Below are 27,782 nucleotides of genomic sequence, written 5' to 3' on the forward strand. Positions count from 1 at the left end.
CATCATTTCGGTCTCAGGGAATACCTGATTCCATCTTGAGCTTCAGCTTAAGTGAAGTCTGTTAGATGACTTTTGTCCAGGAAGCACTGCAAACTGGTGAAAGACCCTTTTCAATCTTACAATAGCAGGCGAGGCTGTTTATAAGGCAGAGCATTTACATATATGTAAATATATAATACTTTAAAATTTTAATATTTAAATGTTCTGTCACTTTATTGCCTGTTAGCTTAATAGCTAAGGGCTATCCAGCCAGCAGCAACACAAAAGAAGAGCAATGCACCAAAATTCTCTTTCTAAACCTGAAGCTCAAGTCAGACAAAGAAACCAATCACGTTCCTCTTATTTAAGGACTTGTGAGTGGTTATCCATGCGTTCACGTTATTCCAGCTAGTCTGTTGTAATTCTATTTACATGGGAATCAGTCAGTCATCAGTTTCTGACCTCCCAGCAGGTTCAGAATGCAGCCACAGTGTTCCTGACTGGCCAGGAGAGGGCAGTATTTGGTCCTCTAACAAACTTTCCTTGTAAATATTCCACTGTCAGATTGAGGTCTAAAGGGGGTCATGCTTCCTCTGTTTTCCTCAACACTGTGGAACTGTTTGCTCCTTTTTGTCAGGTCCTCTCCTGCTTCTTAAATCTCACTTTTAAATCTCAGCCCCAAAAGTTCTAAAGTAAAATAGTTCAATATCTCAGTTTAACTGTATTTAAAAGTATTTAATATTTATAATGAATGTATTTTTCTGTGTGTTTGTTTGTATATCTGGGCACTTGATCTCGACTGTTTGTCACCAAGTCCTTTTATTTTTCTGTCATTCTTAAACGGGGATGTCAAACACGCAACATTCATTTCATGTTAAATCACTTGAGGAAAGGAGGCTTAGACAACTCAGCTCATCACAGGACTAAGGCCAGTCGTATAAGATGGAAGAGTATCGATTTCTTTCGAATATATCGATATAATCTTTGTTCATTTGTAATTTTGAGCTGTCAGTTCGTGTTTTTGAATTTTCTAAACTGGTCCTTTCAGTCATTTCAGTATTTCTGCTCTGTCTCTGTTTCTGTTTCATATTGTGTGTATTTCTGTGTTTTAACAGATTTTGTGAGGAGTCTGAAGACAATATGTCAGTCTTGAAGTTTCTGCTGAGTCTGAGTGCTAAAGTGTCAGAGTGTGATACAGATACAACACAGAGTTTCACTGAGCTGCTGACGTCTATGTGCAGTGAGAGAGTCTTCCCCTTTGATGAGAATGATGATGATGATGAGGATGATGTTAGTGGTGCTCTGTGTGACTTCCTGCTGGATCTGTTCTCACATGTGAAGAACTATGAGACTCAGACAGGCAGGACTGTTCTTCCAGCATTACAGCCAGTTTACCAGTCAGCTGCTGCAGTCTGGATCATAGACCTCTCAGGGAGAAAGAGCTCCCTCTTCCTAGAAGTGCTGAAACTCCAAACAGAGAAGAAACCAGTAAAGCTGACAGGCTGGCCAGATGAAGAGAGTGAAGTGAGGAGTTTCCTTCAGTGTCTGCCCTACATCTCCCAGCTGAGGTGAGTGTGTCTGTCTGTTTACTTTGTTTACCCTGAAATCAGCCATAATTTTGACAAATCTTATTAAAGTAGAACTTTAAATCCAAGAATGTGGAAAAAAAAATATACAGTATAAAATTGAAATATTTTGAGTTCATAACATTATCAACACAGAGGCTACAAATTTGAGATTTTATTCTTTAATTATGATTTTTAACATGTGCTTAACCCTTTGTCAGACAAATAAGATTACCCAAAATGCACTTCTGTCTTAATCCATGGGATGGCACTGCTCTATTTCTGGTGACATCAAGGTTTCTGTCAGTGGACGCATTATAACAGTTAGCCTTTGTAGTGTCTAACACGCTTGTCCTTGTAACTCGGGGCGAGGTAGCGGACGCATGTGCGGAGGTAGGCGACTTTTATTGAGGGCAAATCCGGAATCAGGGTCATAACGGTCCAGGGTCAAAGAGCCAATACGTAGAGAACGTGGGGTAGACATGATATAAACCAGAATCCAAATTAAACACAGAGAGGGATTCAAACAACAGTACATACAACTACAAAGACCAAGACATCCAACAAAGATCAATACAATGAACCAGGGCAAGGACAAAGACCAGCCAACACAACGTTCAAACTCAGGGCTTAAATACAGCAGGGATAATGAGGGACAGGTGGAAAACAGGTGGAGACAATCAGGGGAGGAGTTTCAAAACAAGGTCCTGGACTAAACCAAATAAAAACGCACATGGGCAAAACCAAAACATGAACACATGGACTGGGAGGGGCCAATCATGACAGTCCTGCACTCAGGAGAACAGGGTTTAATCCCAACCTTGAGACAGGAATCAGAAACACCACAATAATTTACCAGTAAGAGCTGCAGGATGAGACTTCTAGCATTGGTTTCACTTACTATTGCAAATTTACTTTAGATGAAAGATTTGTTAAATATTTAAGGACAAAGCCTGGAATTTTTATGGTGGTTTGTCTACAGTGCTGTTTTTCTTTAGTGATGAAAAAACTGATGAAAAAAATCTGAAGGCCACTGCAAACCAGACGCCTCTCTGTAGTTTTTAGTAAAGGTACACAGACGGTTACTGACACTTGGTGACTGTGTTCTATTATATTTAGATAGAGGCAGTTTCTTAAGCATCCATGCATCTGTTACACAGTAAAAGGCTCACAAAACATTCTGACCTTTTAGGTTCAAAGTCTATGCAGAGTTATAGACCAACTCTGAGCCCCAAAGCAGCCTGATATTGTTTTTAAACTTTAAAATGATAAATTTAATGTAAAATAATGTCTTATCAATTATATCTAGTGGTCAATGTGTCTTCCAGTGTTAAATCTCACCATGAGACTGTGGGCGTGACATCATCGTTTGCTGCACCAAATATCAATTATCTTCTAGGCAGTTGAGTTCATGCAGAAGCAGAGGAAGGATGTACATCAGTGGTTTGATGCGTCAGCATATATAATGTCCTCTCTTTCCTCATTATAGCACCGTGTGACGTTCTGTTCGATGTAAATGAGCATAAATAAAAAAATTAAAAAAAAAAGCTAAATCGTTTTGCATGATGTCCTCAGTCACGTCACATATACACTGCCCAAAGTTTCTGCACACCCAACTTAAAACATCTTCCTGCATCTCTGAGTGCGCCTCTGACTGGATGTGACACATGTACAGACTGTTTTTGTTGTTGTTATAAACAGAAATGTGAATAAATTCTCTTGTAAGCAAATAGAAAAATACAGTATTACAAATTCACCATTTACTACCATGCACAATAAAAATAAAGGAACTACTAACAGCTGCTTCCATCAGAACTACACACACATGTTTGTGCACTGAAAGGCTGAGAAACAGTCAGTTTGTTTATTTATATATTAATTTCATTTTGTTTAGTTATCAGATATGTTTGTTGTGACAGTAGAAATTCCTACTGTACTGAGTGTGAGAACAGTACTGATATTTAATGAATTTTACAGGCTTGTAGTTCAGGATGGAGGAGGTTTTGAGCTGTGCACATGAATGTTGTGTAATTGGCTGTTTAGTCTCATGGTTAAGTTACTTTACCTACCGCTGCATGTATGAGGTAATTTGATCAGTTCTGTCATCACAGGCCTGGTTTACAGCAGTATGAACCACATATTGTTGTTTACAGTAAGTTAATATCAGTGAAAAATGGTGTTGATTATAACAATTTCATTTCCCTCAATTCCTCAACATGCTGGTGTAAATTAGAAGGCGGCAGCTCTGCAGAAGGCCAGTCAGATGAGAAGATTTTTGCAAGTTCAAACAAAACAAAATGAACTGATTGGTCTCTTGTTGATTATTGAGTTCTTGTAAATTCATTCTTTCATTTAATCATCATCTGACCCACTTATCCTTCTGGGTCATGGGGGGTTCTGGAGCCTGTCCCTGAGAAACCGTTCTCAGGATTTTCTTTTTCTATATACACTCCTGCAAGTGAGCCTTGAACATTCAAGAAATATCAGTGCTGTGCATTTATACATCAAAATGCAAATTCCTCTGCAAACATTCTCATTCATAAGTCATTTAATTTGCACCACATCCACTGGAAAAATGAGTTTTTCCTCATAGCAGCCATTTTGATGTCATGTATATACTGCATGTCTAAAATAATGTCAGTTCTCCTTTGTCATAAATATTCAGCAAGGCTTTGGATATTTTTGTGTGTTTTTCCAGTATATTTGAATAGTTTAGTGAGATCTGCAAGTCTTACTATGTGAGGTTCTTTTTAAAGTGTTTACTCTGAATGATTTTTTAAAAGTGGTGTTCTGTGAATTACTCCAGGTATTTAGTTCAGTTTGTGCCCTACGTCTCTCAGCTGAGAGGAGCGTCATACCTGGACTGTACGTTCGGGCACTGTAAGGTTCTCGCTGTGGCTCTGGGGAAGCTGCCTTAACACTAATGGACAGTTTTTGTTTGGAGTGTGTGCTGGACACCTCCTAGACAGAAGGTCCCATAGAGTTTAGAGCACTCATTGTGCAAAATGTACAGCGTGGTAATGAAGTCCTAAACATAAAGCCACCATGGTGATGATCAGCTTGCTGATATTTCCTTGTCGACATGTTAATGTATGTTCATTACTAATGCTCAGTGCTGGTTTGGGTGTCCACACAGACCTGCTATAGCAAAGAAAACAAACAGTCAGAGCTGTGGATTGTGAAAAAAGCAGAAGTGCTGTTTGGTAAACAGTTGTGAACTATATCAGTGCGATATCAAATATAACAAGAATTCAGTCCACAATTAAAAGTGCATAAAGAGAGCAGCGTAATTCTGCCTCTTTTCAGTCCATATTTGTGTTTTGATTTTATTATTTGATTAGCTGAGCCACATTCAGAGCCAAAAGAAATCAATATTGAATTCTGTATTAATGAGCTACAAAATCCTCCTCATGCAAGTCGCCTCCATCCTTATAACTTACAACTGCAGCTACAGTGTTTGCCGTGTTTCTCAATCCTATCAGATCAGCATGTGCCTTTCACTATAGTGGGTGCTCAGTTCAGTAGGTTACCGTGCATCATTGTTGATGATTAAACATGTGACCAAACACGTTTCAAAACAGTATAGGAGAGATAATTATATCCACACTGACTTTTACTGTGAGGGTCTTTCAGGTTCTTTTTTCATCATTTCTCATGAAAACAGTGCAGCAGCACCACATTTAATATAAACTGTCAAACTGGCAGTTATTCCTTGATTATGAATGAGAAAATACATCCCTGCACTATTGACTTTTACCTTCATATTAAATCTGGAGTTGCCTTTTGTGAGTCTAGCTCACTGTATTTAAAACAGGCTGTGATTACTTTTGGAGGGAACAACAAAGTTCAGAACTTACAAAAGGACAATGTGTAGTTAATACTTCATTCTTAATTCTTACAATGTTTATCTTCTTATTTCTACAGATTTCAATGTTTTGTTCCTTCTGAAAACAAACAACAATCTGCTTTCCAGTTTCTGCTGAATCTGAGTGCAGCAGCAGCAGCAGAGGGTGATTCAGCTACAGGAGAGGGTTGTACTGAACTGCTGGCATCTGTGTGCAGCTACTCAACCTTCCCTTATGGTGAACATGATGAGTATAATACTAATGCTCAGTGTGAGTTTCTGCTGGATCTGTTCTCACATGTGAAGAACTATGAGACTCAGACAGGCAGGACTGTTCTTCCAGCATTACAGCCAGTTTACCAGTCAGCTCCTATAATCTGGATCATAAACCTCTCAGAGAGAAAGAGCTCCCTCTTCCTAGAAGTGCTGAAACTCCAAACAGTGAAGAAACCAGTAGAGCTGGCAGGCTGGTCAGATGAAGAGAGTGAAGTGAGGAGTTTCCTTCAGTGTCTGCCCTACATCTCCCAGCTGAGGTGAGTGTGGAGTCGTATTGTGATCAGTGTAGGAATGCATGTTTTCATGGTTGGATTAAAATAACGATTTCATTGACTAGTGTGTTTAAGGTTCATGTATTATCTGCTAAATCAGTGATATGCAGTGTAATTAGTTAGCTGTTAGTACCTCATTATTGATTACGATTCTGAGGGCTGTGATGCGATTATAAGACAATTATCGATGCACCTTTTTTTTCTGTACAGCATTTCTATTTTCCTACTGTGAAATACAATCAGAAAGCAGATGCTCGCATTTAAGAAGCAAAACAGAAACTTTAGAAGTAGTTAGAAGACAAGCAGTGGTCAAGTCCAGGGTAAGCAGCAGAATAATATAGGCAATCATAACAGGTGAGGGCAAGGCTAGACAGAGTCCATGAAACAAGTGAAAAGTCATCAGCCAAATAATCTAGTAATCCAAACCGTAGTGCCAACAGGGGAAGTAAAAAAAACGGAGTGAAACAGATCAGGTAAAAAACAGAGTATCAGTAATTGATAACCAACTGCTCTGGTTTTGAGGAAGTTTTCTGGCAGAGACTGGAGGAAAGCAGCTAAAGCTAAAACTTTAAGCAAAGTAAGTCTGTGCTCTCGTTTACATTTTTAGCCTTTACTATTACATTAGCACACACTGAGACATACTGGGCATTAAATGTTGTGGCTCCCAAAGTGGTTTGATTTTTGTTGAAAGGACAGAATGGCTGTTCTTAACATTTGGGTTGTGACTCCTGACCTAATCTGGCTTTAATCCAGAGGGTACATCAGAGGGCGCATCTCACTCATCCAGTTGTGTTTTTGTTATGTGCCGCCACAGACTGTTCAGGCGCTGCGCTAACCCACTTCCAAGTTCCTCTTTTTACGTTCTGTCAACATTGTTCTGAATTATATGTTTATAAAATTGATTTTTGACATTTATGAATCGATTCAGAATTGTTCACGTCCGCATTGCGATGCAGAATCAAGTTTTCCCCACCCCTAGTTGTTAGAAAACAAAGTGCTTGTTTTTAATTACACTGTATTATCATTTGATTAAGAAAGCAACCAGTGATTCTCACTATTAGGTGACATTAGTGAGGAATTAAAAAAATATTTCTTCTCAGCCCGTGTCAGTGTGACGCTGACTGTGTTCATGATTATAAATGTCATTTTGCTCTTTTTCTTGTAGATTATATTTTGGGTCTGATACCAAGAAAAACATTCAGATTTTTCTGGATCTATTTAGTAAAGCAGCAGAGAGCGAGAGACAGACAGGAGAGAAGACACTGGAGCTGTTAACATCAGTCTGCACTTACAGCTCCTTTCCTTATGGATCCACTCACAGCTCTAAACAGAGTGAGTTTCTGCTGGATCTGTTCTCACATGTGAAGAACTATGAGACTCAGACAGGCAGGAATGTTCTTCCAGCATTACAGCCAGTTTACCAGTCAGCTCCTGCAGTCTGGACCATAAACCTCTCAGAGAGAAAGAGCTCCCTCTTCCTAGAAGTGCTGAAACTCCAAACAGTGAATAAACCAGTAGAGCTGACAGGCTGGTCCGATGAAGAGAGTGAAGTGAGGAGTTTCCTTCAGTGTCTGCCCTACGTCTCCCAGCTGAGGTGAGTGTGAAGTCTTACTGTGTTAAATGTCAGAATGGATCTGTTTTTAGACTTGGTTTAAAACAGTAATTCAGTTTTCTAGTCTAAGGTACTTGTACTATCTGCTAAGTCAGTGTGATGTAGCATAGTTGGTTAATTGTTAGAAATGAAATTGTTTGATATTAATTACACTTTATTATCATTTGATTCAAACAGTGGTCTCTACTATTAGATGGTATTTTTGAAGACTTAAAGAATAATGTTTTATTGGCCTGTGTCAGGGTCACACTGACTGTTCATCATTATAAATGTCCTTTTATTCTTCTTCTCCTTGTAGGTTATATTTTGGGTCTGATACCAAGAAAAACATTCAGATTTTTCTGGATCTATTTAGTAAAGCATCAGAGAGCGGCAGACAGACAGGAGAGAAGACACTGGAGCTGTTAACATCAGTCTGCACTTACAGCTCTTTTCCTTATAGAGATACTCACAGATCTGAACAGTGTGAGTTTCTGCTGGATCTGTTCTCACATGTGAAGAACTGTGAGACTCAGACAGGCAGGAATGTTCTTCCAGCATTACAGCCAGTTTACCAGTCAGCTCCTACAGTCTGGACCGTAGACCTCTCAGAGAGAAAGAGCTCCCTCTTCCTAGAAGTGCTGAAACTCCAAATAGAGAAGAAGCCAGTAAAGCTGAGAGGCTGGTCAGATGAAGAGAGTGAAGTGAGGAGTTTACTTCAGTGTCTGCCCTACATCTCCCAGCTGAGGTGAGTGTGGAGTAGGGGTGGGCAGTATGACAACATTTTATCATTATAGTGATATGACAATACACTTTTCTGAGTCTGTGGATATTACCAGTACATAAACAACACAGATTAATTGGATTTAGTGCAGCACAGTTCTGGTTTCCCATATCACCCACCCCTAGTGTGAAAGCTTATGCTTCAAATGAGACAGTTTGTGGTTCATGACAGAATTTTCTAAACCAATGAGATTTCACCTTAGATATTAGATTTTTCATTAATTATGTCATATTATCTCTACGCTGAGATTTGCAGTTTTGTTTAAAATAGTGTGTGAGGTCAGTGTGAGGTCTTGTTATGGTATAGGTCAGAATTCATCTCTGTTTTCATAGTTTGTTTAAACAAAGGATTTCACTGTACAGTTTTATAGTAAGCAAGCAAAAAACCAAGCAACATTTTATTTACTATTTTTCTGGCCTGGATGAATCCTGTGACTAAACGAATACAAGTAATCTGTTCTCTGTGTTAAACTCCCAGAACCACATTCAGCTTCTTCACAGCTACCAACACATTCTCACTGATTCCACACAGTCTGCGTTTCTGATGCACTGCTTTTAAACCACACATGCAGCTCTTAGTGCTGTAGCACATTTCTCCCTGAGAACAACAAAACTGGAGTCACCACTTAGAACTCAATACATCATCAGTGTAAACACAGTTCACCATAATTATCCACTCAGTTGTGCTTCTTGTTTGAAATATAAAAAGTCACACATTGACAAACATGAAAAAACAGAATAGAGATAAAAAAGAGGAAGAGGATTAACAATACAAAGAGTTAAAGAGATTCATCCTGTTTATAATGTCCAAAAATGGCTCGCCAGACACATCATATTACTTCACCAGATTCCCCCGACAGTCTGAGTGTGAAAAAGGGAAACATGAACATGAATTACATGGGCAGCACGGTGGCGTGGTGGGTAGCGCTGTCGCCTCACAGCAAGGGGGGCCTGGGTTCGATTCTTCGGCCGGGTGACCAGGGTCCTCTCTGTGTGGAGTCTGCATGTTCTCCCCGTGTCTGCGTGGGTTTCCTCCGGGTTCTCCGGTTTCCTCCCACAGTCCAAAGACATGCAGTCAGGCCAATTGGACTTGCTAAATTGCCCCTAGGTGTGACTGTCTGTGTCTGTCTGTCTGCCCTGCGATGGACTGGCGACCTGTCCAGGGTGTATCCTGCCTTCCGCCCGAAGACTGCTGGGATAGGCTCCAGCACCCCCCCTGCGACCCTGACGGAGAAGCGGCTTAAAAAATGGATGGATGGATGGATGAACATGAATTAAACTTAATTTAATTTACTGTGTATTGCAGACACTCTTACAAGGAGAGGCAGAGTAATCATGTTTCAGAACAAAACAAATGTAGTGAATCAGTTTTTCCAAAGGCAGCTAAAAGCACTAACATTACTATTAATACATGGATCTGAAACCCATTCGCCAGCATTCAAAGCCACCGCACAACTCACTACACTACTTAATCAGTACATAGAGTTTAGTTAAAGCTCTGTTTATGATCATCACAGAGTCTTGTATTAATCCCTGTTTGTACAGTTGGGCACATTGTGCAGTACGTTATTTACACTTATTGCCAACATTATGTTTGCTGTTTTAAAGTTTCCATTGTTTTGTAGAATGAGGCACTTTATGTTAAAGAGATTATCACTGTTTTATTGGTGGGGTGGTGATGCGTGATAGGTCAAAGTTTAAACTGAGGAGATCCACATATGGTCAGCCCACAATGACCACCACTGAACCCGGGATGAGGCTGAACACTGAAACTTATTGTATACATAAAAATACATTAATTGTGCGCATTAACAAAGAGAGCACTTGTACAGTTTTCCTTAAAACCAACTATACAATATTATTTCTAGCCACGGAAGCCGATTGGTTGAGAAGTGTTCTAACCGTGCTGTTACTTCACGTTTTTTCACAAACACGGTATCACTCCCCTGAGACGCCATTGATAAGCAACAACTTTGACAGCTGTAGGAGACGCTTAAGCCATTTGACTGTTTTTACTTATTATTTTGCCACAAACAGAAAATGGATACTTTTAAGATCACATTTGACAGACAGCCGATTTGGTCAGGGCTTGAAGATGAGACGACACTAAATTCCCAAACTGTCGTTACCACTGAGCAGCTTTTCAGTCAGTAGCTGTGACAGTAGAACAGCTAAACATCCTGGAGTTAGCCAGAAATGAGCCAAATACCATTCGCCAAACACAATGGGCTGTAAGATGCTCTGCAGACCGGCAGGAACAAAACAACATTAATATTGATCTGGCAAAAATTGACCAAACTGAGCTGAACTTGATATTGCAGCAGTTTTATGGCTCACACATAACACACAGCTGCCAACTGAAAAGCTGCTCAGTGGTAATGATGATTTGGGAATTTAGTGTAAGGAACTGTGTAGTGTGATGAACTGCTGGCTGTGAGGAGAGTGATCAGAGCTCGTTGCTCTGACGTAGCAACAAGCTGCTTGTTAAGGATCTATAATTTGGCAGAAGGAACTGCAAACATTAAAACCTATTAAACGTCACCTTTACAGCCCAGTTTATTATTTTGTTTATTTATTTAACTGTTGTATAAAAGCAGTAGAGCACTCGAGGTCCTGTGTTAACGTGAGTAACATCACGGCTGTGATGATCTGTTATTTTTGACGTTATTTCGTGATAACACACTCCCTCTCATGTTCTATTGCTTAAATAGTGAAGTCAGGTAAAACACAGCAGATATATAAACACACTAATGGAGTAGTATACAAAATACATGGCACTCTATCAAAATCCAAGCACACAAAAATCAGACACAGAATAAATATTCTACATTTTTAATTCACATAGTTTGATCACTTATTATATTGATTACCCTTGAAAAGGAGCCATTTTCTCTAATGCTGTTTTCCATGCCTACAGCAAGCAAGCAAGCAAAATTTATTTATATAGCGCTTTTTACAACAGGTGTTGTCACAAAGCAGCTTTACAGAACAATCAGTATTACAGAGAGAAGAGAAAAGAAGAAAGAAAATCCGGGTCCGAGCCCCCATGAGCAAGCCAGCGGCGACGGTGGCAAGGAAAAACTCCCTAAAAGAGGAAGAAACCTTGAGAGGAACCAAGACTCAGAAGGGGAACCCATCCTCCTATGGTCGACACCGGATAGCAAACATTATTAGTATGAAGTTTTATAGTAAAGTGGGAAAAGAAAGATCTGAGGGTGAGGACTGCACAGCGCTGTACAGCAAGAAGCTCAGTGGTGGTCAAACCGGTCCAGAAGGCTGGTGAGCAGCGGCACCAATCAAGGCAGTAGAGGCAACAGCATCAGGCGCACAGGATGGGCAGCTGATCAGCTCGGCAGAGAAAGGAGAAGAAAAAACAGAGTTAGTACTGTAAAGAGTGGCTGACCACAGATTACAGTAAAACAGAGCAGTGTAGACTCCAGCAGGTCTAGACCTGACAGGGAAGACTAATCACCAAATGCTTGACTGTACAAATAAGTTTTTAGTCTAGACTTAAAGATTGGGGCTGTGTCTGATTCCCGAACATTAGCAGGAAGATTATTCCAGAGCTGGGGGGCTTTGTATGAGAAAGCTCTCCCCCCTGATGTAGCTTTATTAATTCTAGGTACCAGTAGTGAGCAGCACCTTGTGATCTAAGTAGGCGTGACGGTTCATAGTGGGAGAGGAGCTCACTCAGGTACTGAGGGGCGAGTCCGTTTAGAGCTTTATATGTCAGTAATAGAATTTTATAATCAATGCGAAATTTGACTGGTAACCAGTGCAGGGCTGATAAAACTGGACTAATATGGTCAAACTTCCTAGTTCTTGTGAGGACTCTGGCTGCAGCGTTCTGGACCAGCTGAAGCTTGTTAAGGCTTTTGCTGGGACATCCAGACAGCAAGGCATTACAATAATCTAGCATTGAAGTGATAAATGCATGAACTAGCTTTTCTGCATCCTGTAGAGATAATGAATTTCTTAATTTAGCGATATTGCGGAGATGCAGGAAAGCTGTTCTAGTGATATTAGTTATATGTGTGTCGAAGGAGAGATCAGCGTCTATAATGACACCAAGATTTTTAACAGATAGACTTGATGAAACTGAGAGATTGTTAAGTTTTAGTGTTGAGTTAGACAGTCTGTTTCTGGCTAATTTTGAACCAAGAAGCAGGACCTGTTTTATCTGAGTTAAGTAACAGAAAATTATTTGACATCCAATCTTTTATGTCTTTTATACAGTCCTCAATCTTGCCAAGTTTAATTTTATCATCCGGTTTACTTGATATATATAACTGGGTGTCATCTGCATAACAGTGGAAATTTATGCCGTGTTTACTGATAATGGTGCCTAGTGGTAGCATATATATTGTAAATAATATAGGTCCTAAAACAGAGCCTTGTGGAACACCATAAATTACTTTTGCACGAACAGATGATTCACCCTTTACATTAACAAACTGATATCGATCGGTGAGGTAGGACCTGAACCAGGAAAGAGCTGTTCCTGTTACCCCTACAAGGTTTTCTAGTCTATCTAGTAGGATAGCATGGTCTATTGTGTCGAATGCTGCACTAAGGTCAAGGAGGACTAACAACGACACATTTCCTTGGTCCGTGAATAATAGAAGATCTTTTATAATTTTTACTAATGCTGTTTCTGTACTATGATGTGGCCTAAAACCAGACTGAAATTTTTCGTGTAGATTATTCCTATGCAAATAAGGGCTTAATTGTTTTGCTACCACTTTTTCCAGGATCTTAGATATGAAGGGGAGATTTGAGATGGGTCTATAATTTGATAGTTCACAGGGATCGAGGTTAGCTTTCTTAATCAGCGGTCTAATTACTGCAAGTTTAAAAGTTTTTGGGATATATCCGAGGCTAAGAGAGGAGTTTATTATTGACAGAATAGGCTTAGTTATTTCTGGTAAGATTTCCTTGAGTAGACCTGTAGGAATTGGGTCCAGAATACAGGTCGATGGTTTTGCAGAAGAGACTATTTTGATTAGTTCATTTTCTTGGAGTAATGTAAACGATTCCAGCCTATCTGGAGTGACTCTAATATTCTCAGGGTCTAGACTGGGATTATAAGCCACCAGGTTTGTGGAATTTAACTGTGTTCAGAATTTTCTGTCTAATTTTTTTGATTTTATCACTAAAGAAATTCATAAAATCATTGGGGCTATAGGCTGATGGCATCTGGGGTTCAGTGACTCTTTTGTTCTCTGTTAGTTTAGAAATTGTGCTAAATAGTAATCTGGGATTGTTCTTATTGTTTTCTATGAGAGAGGAGAGATAGGCTGAACGTGCTGCAGTAAGAGCTCTTCTATAGTCTATAAGGCTCTCCTTCCAGGCGGACTGGAACACTTCTAATTTAGTCAGACGCCATTTTCGCTCTAGTTGCCTGGCCGTCTGTTTTAAAGTTCGAGTGTGATCGTTATACCACGGGGCGAGTTTTTTCTGCCGTACTATTTTGCTTTTTAATGGAGCTGCACTGTCTAACGTAGATCGAAGAGTATCCTCTAGGAATTTGGTCATAGTATCTAATTCAGTAGGATTAGATGGACAGCTGACTGAAGTTGATAACTGCGGGAGGTTTCTGATAAAGCTGCCAGCTGTGGAGGAAGTTATAGTCCTCTTAACCTGATAACATGGTGATGAGCGCATATTACCACTAAACTGGATTTTGTATGAGATTAAGTAATGGTCTGAGACGGCTGCGCTCTGGGGGAGAATGGCTAAGTTATCTATATCCACACCAATGGTCAGTATTAAGTCTAGAGTGTGGTTGAGGTGGTGTGTGGGCCCTTTTATAATTTGGGTGAATCCCATGGAGTCTATGATAGATATGAATGCCTTACTTAATGTGTCGTGAGGGTTGTCGATGTGGATATTAAAATCTCCGACAATTAATATTTTACTTGAAAACGTTATTAGGCTTGATAGAAACTCAGAGAATTCTTGTAAGAACTGAGAATACGGACCGGGTGGCCTGTAAATTGTGATTAATAGAAATGAATGTTTATTTGTTCCTTGCTCAAGTATATTAAGTACAAGAACTTCAAAAGAAGAAAATGTAGGTCCTGCTTTCTGGTTCACGCCTAAAGCTTTAGTATGGATGGTTGCTATACCTCCACCCCGACCGCTTAAACGAGGGCTGTGTGCATAGCTGTAGCCTGCAGGAGTGGCTTCATTTAGACTAAGGTACAGCATTGTTTATGTATCTATAGAAAAAAAATGAAAACATTATTGTCATTAATAATTTCTTTCTTGGCCTCTGCCACCTCCCATATCTCCTTTTCTGTCAGTGTTTTTTTGTTTTCGTGAGCTAGTACCTGAGATTATTACACATTGTGGTGAATGGTGAATTGTGTTAACACAGGTGAGATGTGGTTTTATTCATTTACAGTTTTCATTTCTTGGCTCCAGTGTTTATGAAAGTGAGACAGCTGACATTTCTTCATGACATTTACAGCTGTAGAAATTGCTGGAAGCATTCTGTTATCTTTTTAGATCTTTCTCCTGCTTTGTAGAAGAAGTATTAACTTCATTTTTAGACATTCAGCCAACTGCTTGGAGGAGCCCATGGTGTCCGCACATGATCTGAAGTCAGAAAATGTATTACCCTCTGAAAGTTTCATCAGTGTTTGGACTTCCTGACCAGTCCTAAAAAGTCCATTAAAGCCTAGTAATTTAATTAGGTTCTGAGACTTTACAATTGGAGTGTGTCCAAACATTTGCATGTGCCACAATTACTGTTTTTTTCTGTGCATTAACTAGGGTTGCAATGCTACTGATACCGTAGAGCTATCGGTGCTGATGCTGGTACTGAAATACAATATCGTTATCGTTAATAGAGAATACTGATACCATGAAGCGATTTCAGACACACATGCACATCTCATTCAATAGCGCAGGTGCTTGTCAGAAATTACTTCCTGGTGTTAGTATTCTCTTTTTTCAGTGGATCAGACTTAAATAAAGCAAGGCAACACGTTGGCAGTGAGGGGTGACGAGCAATAGTAACAGTGCTTATTGCAAAATCAGTAATGCTAGGTTCTTGAGGGAGGGCAACAGGATTTGCTGATATACCAGTTGAAATTCTTCTGAAGGTATTATCTTCAGCTGTGTGCCACAAATAAACCAGATTGTTATTGCAACATATAAACAGAGCAAAACACACCCCGTTATCTGATTGGCTGAGTCAGGCTTCTTTCAGTAATCCCTCTTCTCCCACTATGAAGTCAGTTACCGTCTGAATTAATGTTAGTCTGAGCTGTTACTGAGGGAGTAAACATTAGAGAAGTATATGTGAGAAACCACCGTCTCTTAAAGTAACGATAGCCTATAGCCTAGGTTTTGCCTTTGGATAGCATCCTAGCGTATCAACTAGCCCTGCCTGCGGTGCACCTCTGTCAATCAGCTGCATCAGACAACTACATGGTCTCAGGGCTTGGCACTCCCATCAAGACCAGAAATTTGTGGCTTGACAGCTGCTACTGGCAGCGTGAATGACTGTAATATTTACTAAACTCCATCAGCGTACGCTGTTCATAGATATAAGTAAGAGCGTATGGGACGCATGTATGAGACAAGAGTTAGAATTGCATTAATATCATAAATGCTGGTTAAATGACAGAGTTAGTATGAGTCCAGTACATCGGCAGATACTTACATATAATGTATCATATCATGGGGGAAGAAATGGTATCAGTGTCTAGAATTAACATTTGCAGTAAATTGCATTTTTTATAATAGTTTGCTTCAGAGTTTGTGTTTATTTCTTTTCCCCTTAACAATATGTCATTGGGGGGGTGCACAAACTGTAAAACTGTATATTATCATTTGACTAAAGCAGATATTCTTCTTGGTCTTTGCATCACTGCACTGCACATTGACTGTGTTCATCTTTAAATTTCCTCTTACTCTTTTTCTTGTAGATTTTTTCGGTGGTCTAATATCAACAAAATGATTCAGAGCTTCATGGATATGTTGATGAAAGCAGCAGAGCGTGAGATACAGACAGGAGAGAAGACCCTGCAGCTGTTATCATCATTGTGCACTTACAGCTCTTTTCCTTTTGGAGATGTTGACAGATCTGATCAGAGTGAATTTCTGCTGGATCTGTTCTCACATGTGAAGAACTGTGAGACTCAGACAGGCAGGACTGTTCTTCCAGCATTACAGCCAGTTTACCAGTCAGCTCCTGCAGTCTGGATCATAGACCTCTCAAAGAGAAAGAGCTCCCTCTTCCTAGAAGTGCTGAAACTCCAAACAGTGAAGAAACCATTAGAGCTGACAGGCTGGTCAGATGAAGAGAGTGAAGTGAGGAGTTTCCTTCAGTGTCTGCCCTACATCTCCCAGCTGAGGTGAGTGTGAATGTTTATTCCAGTGGCGGACCCTTTTGGGCCTGGGTCTTCACTGGATATCATGTAAATAAAAGTCACTGTAATATCAAAGACACTTGTGTACCGTTTTCACCATAGTCACATGTAATATGCACATTTTAACTAATCAAAAACCAAATGCCACATCATTTACAACTTTACACGCAAAGATCGAAACACAAGCGTCACTAAATTATAATAGTTCAACAATCATTTAAAATGTAATATTATGATGCACAGAAAAAAAGTCAGGAAAGGTCATATTTCTGCTTGAAGCATGGTCTTTGATTTCAAACATGGCAGAATAATAAATAAACAACTGAAGTAAAAGCAGGTCACTCTTAGCCGTATGCTTTCTCTTAAAGATACACACTAACACACATTAACTGAACCCACACCCCAACACAGTGTGCACATAAACACGTCTCAAACCAGCAAACAACAATAATTTCCACAGAAGCAGCTAAAACTAGAATAGTTAGAATTAAACTGGTCAGTAAATATAGCTGGTGTGTGCTGTCACTGAGTTCATTTCATTGAAAGAAGCTGTCAAACGGATGAAATATATGATGTGACGGTGGAGGAAACTGTCTCCTCTGCTGCTCCATAAAAATGTAAAGCTCCTCCATTTCAGCCAAGCAAAAGTGCATGTAAAAACTCTTACTTAGAGTTTTTTTTAAGAGGACATCTCCATGGCCAAAAATAGGGTCATAAGGTCACAAGTACAAAGCTGAACTCAACATATTCCAGAAGTGATAAGTAGTCATCAGCACTGTGTACAGCATCATGTTCAAATTCCTCATGATGCTCAACAATGTAATTAAACACTCCTGTAGATCATCCCTCTCGTCAAAGACAGAGCGCGTTAGTTTTGTAGTTAGATTCCATCTGGGAAGTGCCACTTGTGGCAGTTGTTTTTAACAGATTTCATCAAGAAATCATCAATGAAAAGCACCTGTGGAATCATTTACTTTAGCTTGGACCCCATCCAGCCATGAGACCTTAATGGCTGTGTCACTGTAGCACTTGCCACGACTTTACCCAAGCATTTAAACTTTTGCACACACATGATGAGAAGAGCTGCAGTGTCATGAGCCTGTTTTTTACTTGTCACATACTCAAACCAGATGAATCTCTCCTTATGTTATAATCTTATGCCGCTCTCTGTAATGTAGCAAAGCACTAGTGACAGTTGTGTTGTACTGCTCATATCAATTGATTAATCCACCATTAGCACCACAAGCTACTCTATTTTATCTTTGAAGTTTTCTCCAATTACTTCAGAAACTACATTTTTCAAGTCATTCTGTATTTGCTGGAGTGCCAGTGAAGACCTTCAGTGTGGAGAAGTGATAATGTAAATCCTTAATGTCGCTCTGAGACTCTCGTGTTTCATCTTTCCTATTTTTCCTCACCGTTTTGTTGTGCATCTCTGTTTGTTGCTGCAGATCAGATCAATCCTTGTGTCTTCAAACGTTTTTGAAGAAACTTCTGCTTTTAGATGACTTTCAGGATTTTGCTGTTTTTGATTAAGCAGCTTAAATGATTAATTCCTGTATTAGTCCATGAACTGGTCTCAGTGGAAAAAAGCTAACAGTCCCAACAGAACAACCTTCATGTTGTACCAGACCAGTTAGCCAAGGGTAACGCTCCTAGTTTTGGGTTAGGGTTAGTGCCTGAGTAAAAAGCTCAGGATGTGGTGTTGGTCAGCCTTTTCTTACAATATCCAGTTTTTCTTTGAATACCTGTTTTGAAAATGGCATTGTTAACAGTTTGTTGACAATTGTTGAGATTCCATCATTTCAGCAGAAAAAGCTTCTCTCATGACACGGTTTGCTAGTTTCACTCAGGCACCATAGTGCTGACATCCTAGGGACAGCTAGGATACCCTGGAGAGGTCAGAGCATGTCCACATGATTCCAAATCAGCACCTGATTGGTTGATCAAACTGTCAATTCATAATGATAATCCTACTTCTTGTGAAAGGCAGGGTTCTGCTATCAAGAAACTGTAGGTTCTTTTTAATTAAAGAACAGAGTGGCTTTTCCACCACAAGCACGAAAAGTGGACCTGAAAAATGATTTAGAGGAAAATGCAAATAAGTGCAAAGGTGATATTAAGGAGTCACTTCACTTTTTTTGTTGTTTTAAATATTGGACCTTCAGAGAAGTGCTTCAAGGCCTTGATGGTTCTCTGCTGCTTTTTTTTTCCTATGTCAGAGTGTATCAATATGAGTGGTTGTTTTTTATTAGTGTTTATTTTTATCATGACAACCTGCTATAAAACCGTTGAGGTGAACATACATGTACATTTATATGAAAATACATGTTCAGTCGTTTATAGGAGTGCTTCCTTGTTTAAAAGTTTCTTCTTTCTCTGTTTCAGGGGTGCTGAGCAGTGTGTGCCATCTGTGTGTAAAGTGCTCCACTCCAGAGGAGAAGCAGAGCAGGTGGCTCCTCTCCTCCGGGCCCTGGACTTCACTCTGTCTCTGGAAGGAAAGTTAGTCACTTCCAGCTGCAGGGCTTTGGGGAGAGTGCTGGGCCTCTCATCCTCCAGACTCAACCTCACTCTAAACCCAAGAGCCATCTCTCTCAGAGGAAGCAGATGTCTCTTCAGACACATCACACACCTACACACTCTCAGGTATACTCTGTAAAGACTTGGCTCTTTGCTTATTGTTCAGATATTGTAGTATGAAGGGTTTTTACACCTAAAAGGAAAATATCTCTGGACAAAACATATTGACTTTACTCTGTTTCCTTTATTGATGTCTTCACTGAAAAATGACTTAATAAGATAACTATCATGTTATCTATGTACATTTTTGGAGCTGTATTTTTACTACATCAAAATGCTGTATGACTCATGATACACATGAGGTTGTAATAATTATAGTAGCCTTTTTTTTAATAAAGTTTAGATGTTAAAATGTGAATAGGCCCATACATTAAACACTTTCCAATGTCTATTACGCTAGTGTGATGATAGTCCACACTGCCCTGTTGATAACGATCAGGTGTAAATTAGTGCTAATTTGTCTAACAGTGGTTTGGGTTTTTGTATTTCTCTGCACTGTGGTGTTTCAGGCTGAGTGGTGTTATGGTGGTGAAATTGGAACGAGCTCTGAGAGCAAGAAGAGCTCCTGTTACAGTGACTGTTGAGGAGCTTTCACTCAACCAGAGCAACGAGTGGTCAAAGAAGAAGCTGTCCAGAGTCCTGAGCAGCTTGGCTTCTCTCCTGAGACACTGGAATGTCCAGTGTCTTAACATGACTGAACACACGATGGAGGTTCAGTCTCTCACTGTCCTACTGTGTCACCAGGGTTCTCTCACCATCAGGTCTCTGAGTTTGTATTGCATCTTTTACCTACATAAATATTCATGGGATCAATAAAATAATCATAATGTTTGTGTCCATTGTGTGTGTGTGTGTGTCTGTGTCTGTGTAGATTGTCTAAAAAGAGTCTTCAGAAGCTCGTTGCTATGGTGAATGACGCTCAGGATGAGGAGCTCACACGTGGTTTCCTACAGAAAGTGGGTGGAGATCTGACTTCCTGCTCTCTGAACTGGGAAATGATCCACTATTTCCTGCAGTATCACACGGTCACTGTGGACTTTAGGAAGAGCAACATTGAACAGCAGCACATCAGAGAACTTGTGTCTGTACTGGACAGAGTTCAGCTCAGAAGGTAAGAGAAAAACAGAAACATGTAGAGGAACGCAGCAGCATCTGTTAATGCCTTTTATATTATGTATAGATGAAATACAGAAATCAGAACATCATCATTTCTAGACAGAATTAGAGTATAATATGTACGTCCTCTGCACAGGTTGACCTCCAGCTTTGTGCTGCCCATCATCAGAGAGATCTATGAGACTGGCTCTGCTCACTGTGTGTCCAGCCTGTTGAGTTCGGTAAAGAACTGCATCAACCTGAACAGCAGAGAGCTGGACTCTGTCCACTGTGCTGCTCTGCGCTTCACCCTCCAGCACTGCACTTCAGTCTCTCTCAGCCTGCTGTGGACCTCCATACCAGAGGGGGAGCTGGAGAGCATTGTGCCTCTACTCAGCCACGTCTCCCATCTCAGGTTTGAACTTTTCATACTGTTTAACAGACCAATTATAAACCACAGAAGTCCAGTCCTAAATGGCACTAAGCCCTGCAGTCCTCATAGTGCACACTTTGGTGACATCAGCAACTTGCAGACCTACAGAGCGAGAAACCTGGAGTGTTTGGTTTAAAGACATGCATTTGGGACTTTTTAATACTTGTTTTAAAGGAGTTCATTTGTTTATCTACAGTGGCTTAATTCAGCTCACTGACAAGTCAAATTTATAAAGAAACGCATTTGTACATAGAGGGCGCTAGTGAGCACCCCTTTCATCGCCAAAATGAGAAACAAGACATGCATGATTGTGGACTGCAGGACTGTGAAGGAACCATTTGTGACGGAGCTAGAAACGCTCTTGAAGTTGAGTATATGATATAGGAGAAAATCCCCACAGAAGCCCACCTAAATATAAATGTATTTTTAGTGATAAGCTTTGTGATCAAATGGATTTATCTCTGTATTAAAATGGCCAAGAAAGTTTCATGGACCATATAAAAAAACAAAATAAGGAATAGAAAAAATGAATAAAGTCGTCACCTGTAGCCCACCTATGTTCTCAATACGTCCACTCATTGTTTTGTTTAAGAAAAATGAATTGGATTAATTGTCAGTGTTATCTGTCACTGACTGTGTATGTGTGTGTCAGTGTTGACAGGCTGTTGTTGCTGAGGCTGCTCCACTGTTGCAGTGCCTCTGAACTCCAGCAGGGGGCGGCAGCAGTTCTGCTCGCCGCTCTGCAGCACAGACTGGACTTCTCCTGCAGCTCCGCTCTGGACCTTACAGAACACACACAGACACACACCCTGAGCAGTGAGGACTGCAGAGTCGTCTCCATGACCATCCAGAGATCTCGGACCCCCACGCAGCTCATTCTGCAGGACTGTGAAATGGAGGAGGCTGGAGTGGAGCGGCTCTTCACCATTTTACACAAAGTCACTCTGCAGTAAGATTCTCACTCAGAACACCACAAACACTATTAGGCATTCTAGAAAAGATGAATATGTAACACGAGAGAACAGGTGCAAAATCGTTTGTTTTATTTTTATGTATTAATGTGTCATTTCTTAGTAACTGTATGTGAATATTGTCTCTCTCTCAGCTGCAGTAAAGCCCTGCTGCTTCAGTTTCTGTCTCTTGTCCATGTGGGGACTGAGCTGGACTGTGTGAGGCGTGCTGTGGCTCTCTCTCAGGCTCTGGGTGAGGAAGTGGACCTCAGTCAGACAAAGCTGGACCTGCAGGCTTGTAGGTCACTGGCACGGTTTCTGGAACATTCTGAAGGGCTGACAGAACTGGACCTCAGCCACTGCCAGCTCACTGACCACTGCCTGAAGCTGCTGCTTCCACACCTGCACAAAATCCAAATCCTGGAGTGAGTAATATGGGAGGGAGGGTCTAACTATAAAATGAATGAAAAATGAAGTCATCAATACAGAACATGTATGATTGATATATATATACATATACACACACACACACACACACACACACACACACACACACACACCTGCCACTTTATTAGGTACATAAATTAGGTACACCTTGCTAGTAAAAGGTTGGACCCCCTTTTGCCTTCAGAACTGCCTTAATTCTTCATGTCAGACTTTCAACAAGGTGTTGGAAACGTTCCTTAGAGATTTTGGTTGGTTATTTGAGTTCCTGTTGTCTTTCTATCATCTGGAACCAGCCTGCCCATTCTCCTCTGACCTCTCACATCAACAAGGCATTTTCTTCCACACAACTGCAGCTCACTGGATATTTCCTCTTTTTCGGACCGTTCTCTGTAAACCCTAGAGATGGTTGTGCGTGAAAATCCCAGCAGATCAGCAGTTTCTGAAATACTCAGACCAGCCCGTCTGGCACCAACAACCACGCCACGTTCAAAGCCTCTTAAACCCCCTTTCTTCCCCGTCCTGATGCTCGGTCTGCACTTCAGCAAGTTGTCTTGACCACCTCTACATGCCTAAATGCATTGAGTTGTGGCCGAGTGATTGGCTGATTAGCTATTTGTGTTAAGCAACTGTACCTGTGTAACCTCTGTAACAGTAACTGTGTGTGTGTGTGTGTATGTATGTATGTGTGTATATATATATATATATATATATATATATATATATATATATATATATATATATATAAGAATTTATTTTTGGTGGTTTTCTGTAAAGGTGTGGTTAAATATTTGAGATGCATTGAGAATCAGGATTATAATCTTTATAATCTGTTTCATTTCAGTCTCAGCCACAATCACATTACTGACATCTCAGCGAAGGGAATCTACGATATTGTCTCCACTAACAGCAACATTCAGACTGTTCGGTAAGTGTGTGTGTTTTGTTACAGTTTAATGTCCACTGCCTGGCCAAAACGTTTCTGTATGGAACGCTTAAGAGCCTTTGATTGGATTATTACTGCAGTGATTAATGTTTCAGCTGGCAACAATTATTTTAACCCTGACTGATGCAGTGAGTAGCTCATTTCTTAAACAGCTGTGTTTCAGAAGGGTCAAATCATTGGCCCTAAAAAATTAATTTTATTGCCATACAACTTCGCTGAGCCTCTGGAGGCAGCGTTATGATCAGGGGTTGCTTCAAGTGGTCAGGACAGGTTCAGCAATGTTATGTGGTAGTAAAAAGAAGTCAGCTGACTACCTGAATGTCCTAAATGGCCAAGTTATTCTATCAATGATTTTTTCTTCCCTGATGGCACGGGAATATTCCAGGATGACAGTGACAATGTCTGCCTCAAACTGTGAAATGAGGAATCGTTTTTCACACATGAATTTGCTGCCACAGCGAGTCCTGACCTTTACCCCACTGAAAGTCTTTGAGATGTTCTGGAGAAGACTTTACGTGGTGGTTCGACTCTCCCATTGTCAATACCAGATCTCAGCCAAAATTAATGCAACTCTGGCTGGAAGTAAATGTTGTGACATTGCATAAGATTCTCAAAATAATGCTACAGTGAATTCACTGCTGTAATTAAACGTACAGTACTTAGTATAATAAAAGGTGGTCCAATCAAATATTAGTGTGTATGACTTTTGTGCGATGTTAGTGTTTGTTATAGTTTGGATCTATGAGCAGATACTAAAGGACTGTGTGTGTTCATGTATGTTTTGTCTCTACAGACTCTTCAGCAACAGAATCACAGAAAGACTGCGTTTCCTCTCAGACCAGCGCTTTGAGATCTGGTGATATTATGATGAAATAGTGATGATATGATGATGCTGTGCACTTTAACACTGATTTTCTGTTACATCGATAAAGAAACATTACAACCCAAAAGATTTAAAACATGTAACATAAACTGTATATAGGCTGATACACTGGACTACACTGATCTTCACTGATACATACAAAAATATTATAAATCTACAGCATTTATTTTTAATAGCAATAATAACAAAAGATCAGGTTTTTTTTTTTTACACTTCTTGTTAAAACTCTTTTCTGGAATTCTGTGAAGCTGCTTTGTGACATCCGTTGTAAAAAGCGCTATACAAATAGATTTGATGATGATTTGATGATGTTGATATACTTGAGTCATTTTTCTCTTTTACTGGATTTTGGGACTGTCTGAACATAAATGTTTTGGTGAAGTTGTTTTCACAATGTCAGTGTCATTCCATGGATGTACATACTGTGTATACTATTAGCTCATGGACTGAAATGTGCCTTTCCTGTGTGGCTGCTATTGAAGAGTGAACCTTTGTATTTTATCACAATATGGGGCCTTACTTTTCTTGCAATGTAAGATATTATTCTCAGTTTTAATTGACTGTTTTATGAGCAATTATTGCTGTACTGTTGGTACAAAACCCAATTTACTGATATGTACTTTATTCTAGATTTCTGTTTTTTTTTATTGAACTGCTTTCAGTTAGATGAGCCCTCATGCAGACCCAATTGGAAAAAAGAGTAAAAACATCTTGTCCTACAGCTGCTCTAATAATATGGTTCTGCATGTTTCGAGGCTGTTGTTAAAAAGTAATCATTATTGTTTCTTTCTCTTTCCTGGTAGAAATTTTTATGTCAGTAAAACAGTATTTATGCATTTTTATCTTCTTTACTCATCTGTACTCACTCCCTCTCTTTTAAAGGGAATACTCACCAGTCTTGGCTGTTACTGAGTGTTATGGCAAATAAAGTTCATATTTTGCTATGAAGATGATGAACAAGTCTGATTGTCATCATTGTGGTAAAAACTAAAGCTGTCCTACAGTTAAAATCTTCCCTTCCAGTTTTACTTTACTCAAAGGTAGAACCTTCTAGTACACTGATATGAAGCTGTCTTGTACTAAGAACTAAGAAGGAATTTTAATTCAGTTCAAGTCAGATAAAGAGCTTCATTGAGTCGTCATCATCAGTCTCCACCCATGTCAGTATTGCATAACCACCTATTTGTCTATCCTTATTAGATGGTGCAGCTTTTACATGCAAAGAAAACAAAAATGCAGAGACCACCTCTTTGTAGATAACAGGTTTATTTCTTTCACTCAACTCAGACTTACATTTAGTCTTTCTCAGTACCTGCAAATTAGACATCATATTCAAGAGAACATTTTCCAGGTCACACCTAAACCACTATGTGAGATGTTCCTTTCATTATGACTCCATTGTGTGTCACTGTCTCCCCCTTCATATTACCTGTGAATACAAGTCTCCTTAAAGAAGCTTTGGGCCAGAGAGCTGCACGATGCAGTGATTGAGGAAACATGGTTAGAGAGCTGATCCAGAATACAGCACAGGTGCAGCACATTCTCTGTAAGATACTCCAGAGGCTTTTTCATTCTGAGACTAAATGTAGTTAAGTATACAGCTTGTATTCACAGTGTGATCAGTGCAGCATAGCTGAAGAGTCTCTGGTCACACTTATTCAGACTCTATCATATACTGCATAATTGCTGAACCCGCATATTCAAATGGTTTGCATGCGGTTTCAATATGAAGAAAATGATCTCTCGACCAAAACTGAACTAATTTTAGGATGTTTTGATGTGATCATCAGCCTCTGCTGCACACAGCTTGTTGCTTTGTTCTTTGTGTTATGTGTAGTGTTTCCTGTATTTTTGCTATCATTTTATTATTTCAGAAATGTTGCTATAATAATTTACAAGACAATATAATATGAATCATTATAATAATCATTATTTACATAATAATAATCACTTTGAAATTAACTGTGATGCCTGTAAATTACATCATCACTGCATGTATGCATTGGCCACAACAAACAGTGGGTCATTTAAAACGTTCTCTCACACTGAGGCATTCTTCAATAATACTCAGTAAAGTGACTAAACATGATGAGTTTCCTCTGTGAAGAATGATTTGAAAATCTACTGATTATTCCTGTTTACCTTGAGAGCAGCACAACGGGAGAGTGCACGCACCTGCCCAGATCAACACACATCATACACAGATCTGATTAACACACATCCACTTCATATACTGATCTCATTAACATCCACATCATGTACTGATCTGATTAACATCCACATCATACACTGATCTGATTAACACACATCCACTTCATACACTGATCTGATTAACACACATCCACATCATACACTGATCTGATTAACACACATCCACTTCATACACTGATCTGATTAACACACATCCACTTCATATACTGATCTCATTAACATCCACATCATGTACTGATCTGATTAACATCCACATCATACACTGATCTGATTAACACACATCCACTTCATACACTGATCTGATTAACACACATCCACATCATACACTGATCTGATTAACACACATCCACTTCATACACTGATCTGATTAACACACATCCACTTCATATACTGATCTCATTAACATCCACATCATACACTGATCTGATTAACATCCACAACATACACTGATCTGATTAACACACATCCACTTCATACACTGATCTGATTAACACACATCCACATCATACACTGATCTGATTAACACACATCCACTTCATATACTGATCTCATTAACATCCACATCATGTACTGATCTGATTAACATCCACATCATACACTGATCTGATTAACATCCACATCATATACTGATCTCATTAACATCCACATCATGTACTGATCTGATTAACATCCACATCATACACTGATCTGATTAACATCCACATCATACAATGATCTGATTAACATCCACATCATACAATGATCTGACTAACACACATCCACTTCATACACTGATCTGATTAACACACATCCACATCATACACTGATCTGATTAACACACATCCACATCATACACTGATCTGATTAACACACATCCACATCATACACTGATCTGATTAACACACATCCACATCATACACTGATCTGATTAACACACATCCACTTCATATACTGATCTCATTAACACACATCCACATCATACACTGATCTGATTAACACACATCCACATCATACACTGATCTGATTAACACACATCCACTTCATATACTGATCTCATTAACATCCACATCATGTACTGATCTGATTAACATCCACATCATACACTGATCTGATTAACATCCACATCATATACTGATCTCATTAACATCCACATCATGTACTGATCTGATTAACATCCACATCATACACTGATCTGATTAACATCCACATCATACAATGATCTGATTAACATCCACATCATACAATGATCTGACTAACACACATCCACATCATACACTGATCTGATTAACATCCACATCATACAATGATCTGATTAACATCCACATCATACAATGATCTGATTAACACACATCCACGTCATACACTGATCTGATTAACATCCACATCATACAATGATCTGATTAACACACATCCACATCATACACTGATCTGATTAACATCCACATCATACAATGATCTGATTAACATCCACATCATATACTGATCTGATTAACACACATCCACATCATACACTGATCTGATTAACATCCACAACATACACTGATCTGATTAACATCCACATCATATACTG

The 27,782-nt window shown here is 39.6% G+C and overlaps 1 protein-coding gene across 18 annotated transcripts in view; it reads left to right on the forward strand.

The window, feature by feature from the left end:
* si:ch211-281l24.3 overlaps positions 1-24,979 on the forward strand; it is an 88,805-nt gene extending 63,826 nt beyond the window's left edge. For 13 of the 18 annotated variants that reach the window (XM_037532980.1, XM_037532984.1, XM_037532987.1 and 10 more), the window contains 13 exons: positions 1,095-1,547; positions 5,469-5,921; positions 7,102-7,530; positions 7,847-8,275; positions 16,248-16,676; positions 19,080-19,337; positions 19,781-20,032; positions 20,143-20,382; positions 20,524-20,781; positions 21,452-21,748; positions 21,905-22,174; positions 23,038-23,121; positions 23,933-24,979. In XM_037532980.1, the coding sequence (XP_037388877.1) occupies positions 1,095-1,547; positions 5,469-5,921; positions 7,102-7,530; positions 7,847-8,275; positions 16,248-16,676; positions 19,080-19,337; positions 19,781-20,032; positions 20,143-20,382; positions 20,524-20,781; positions 21,452-21,748; positions 21,905-22,174; positions 23,038-23,121; positions 23,933-23,999 (3,919 nt within the window). In that variant the 3' untranslated portion in view covers positions 24,000-24,979. The remainder of the gene's footprint in view (positions 1-1,094; positions 1,548-5,468; positions 5,922-7,101; positions 7,531-7,846; positions 8,276-16,247; positions 16,677-19,079; positions 19,338-19,780; positions 20,033-20,142; positions 20,383-20,523; positions 20,782-21,451; positions 21,749-21,904; positions 22,175-23,037; positions 23,122-23,932) is intronic. The other 5 variants (XM_037532990.1, XM_037532991.1, XM_037532993.1 and 2 more) reach the window with 5 other exon arrangements.
* The last annotated feature ends 2,803 nt before the right edge of the window (positions 24,980-27,782 follow it).

The sequence above is a fragment of the Pygocentrus nattereri genome, chromosome 22 (genome assembly GCF_015220715.1).
Source record: "Pygocentrus nattereri isolate fPygNat1 chromosome 22, fPygNat1.pri, whole genome shotgun sequence".
Classification (NCBI taxonomy): Eukaryota; Metazoa; Chordata; class Actinopteri; order Characiformes; family Serrasalmidae; genus Pygocentrus; species Pygocentrus nattereri.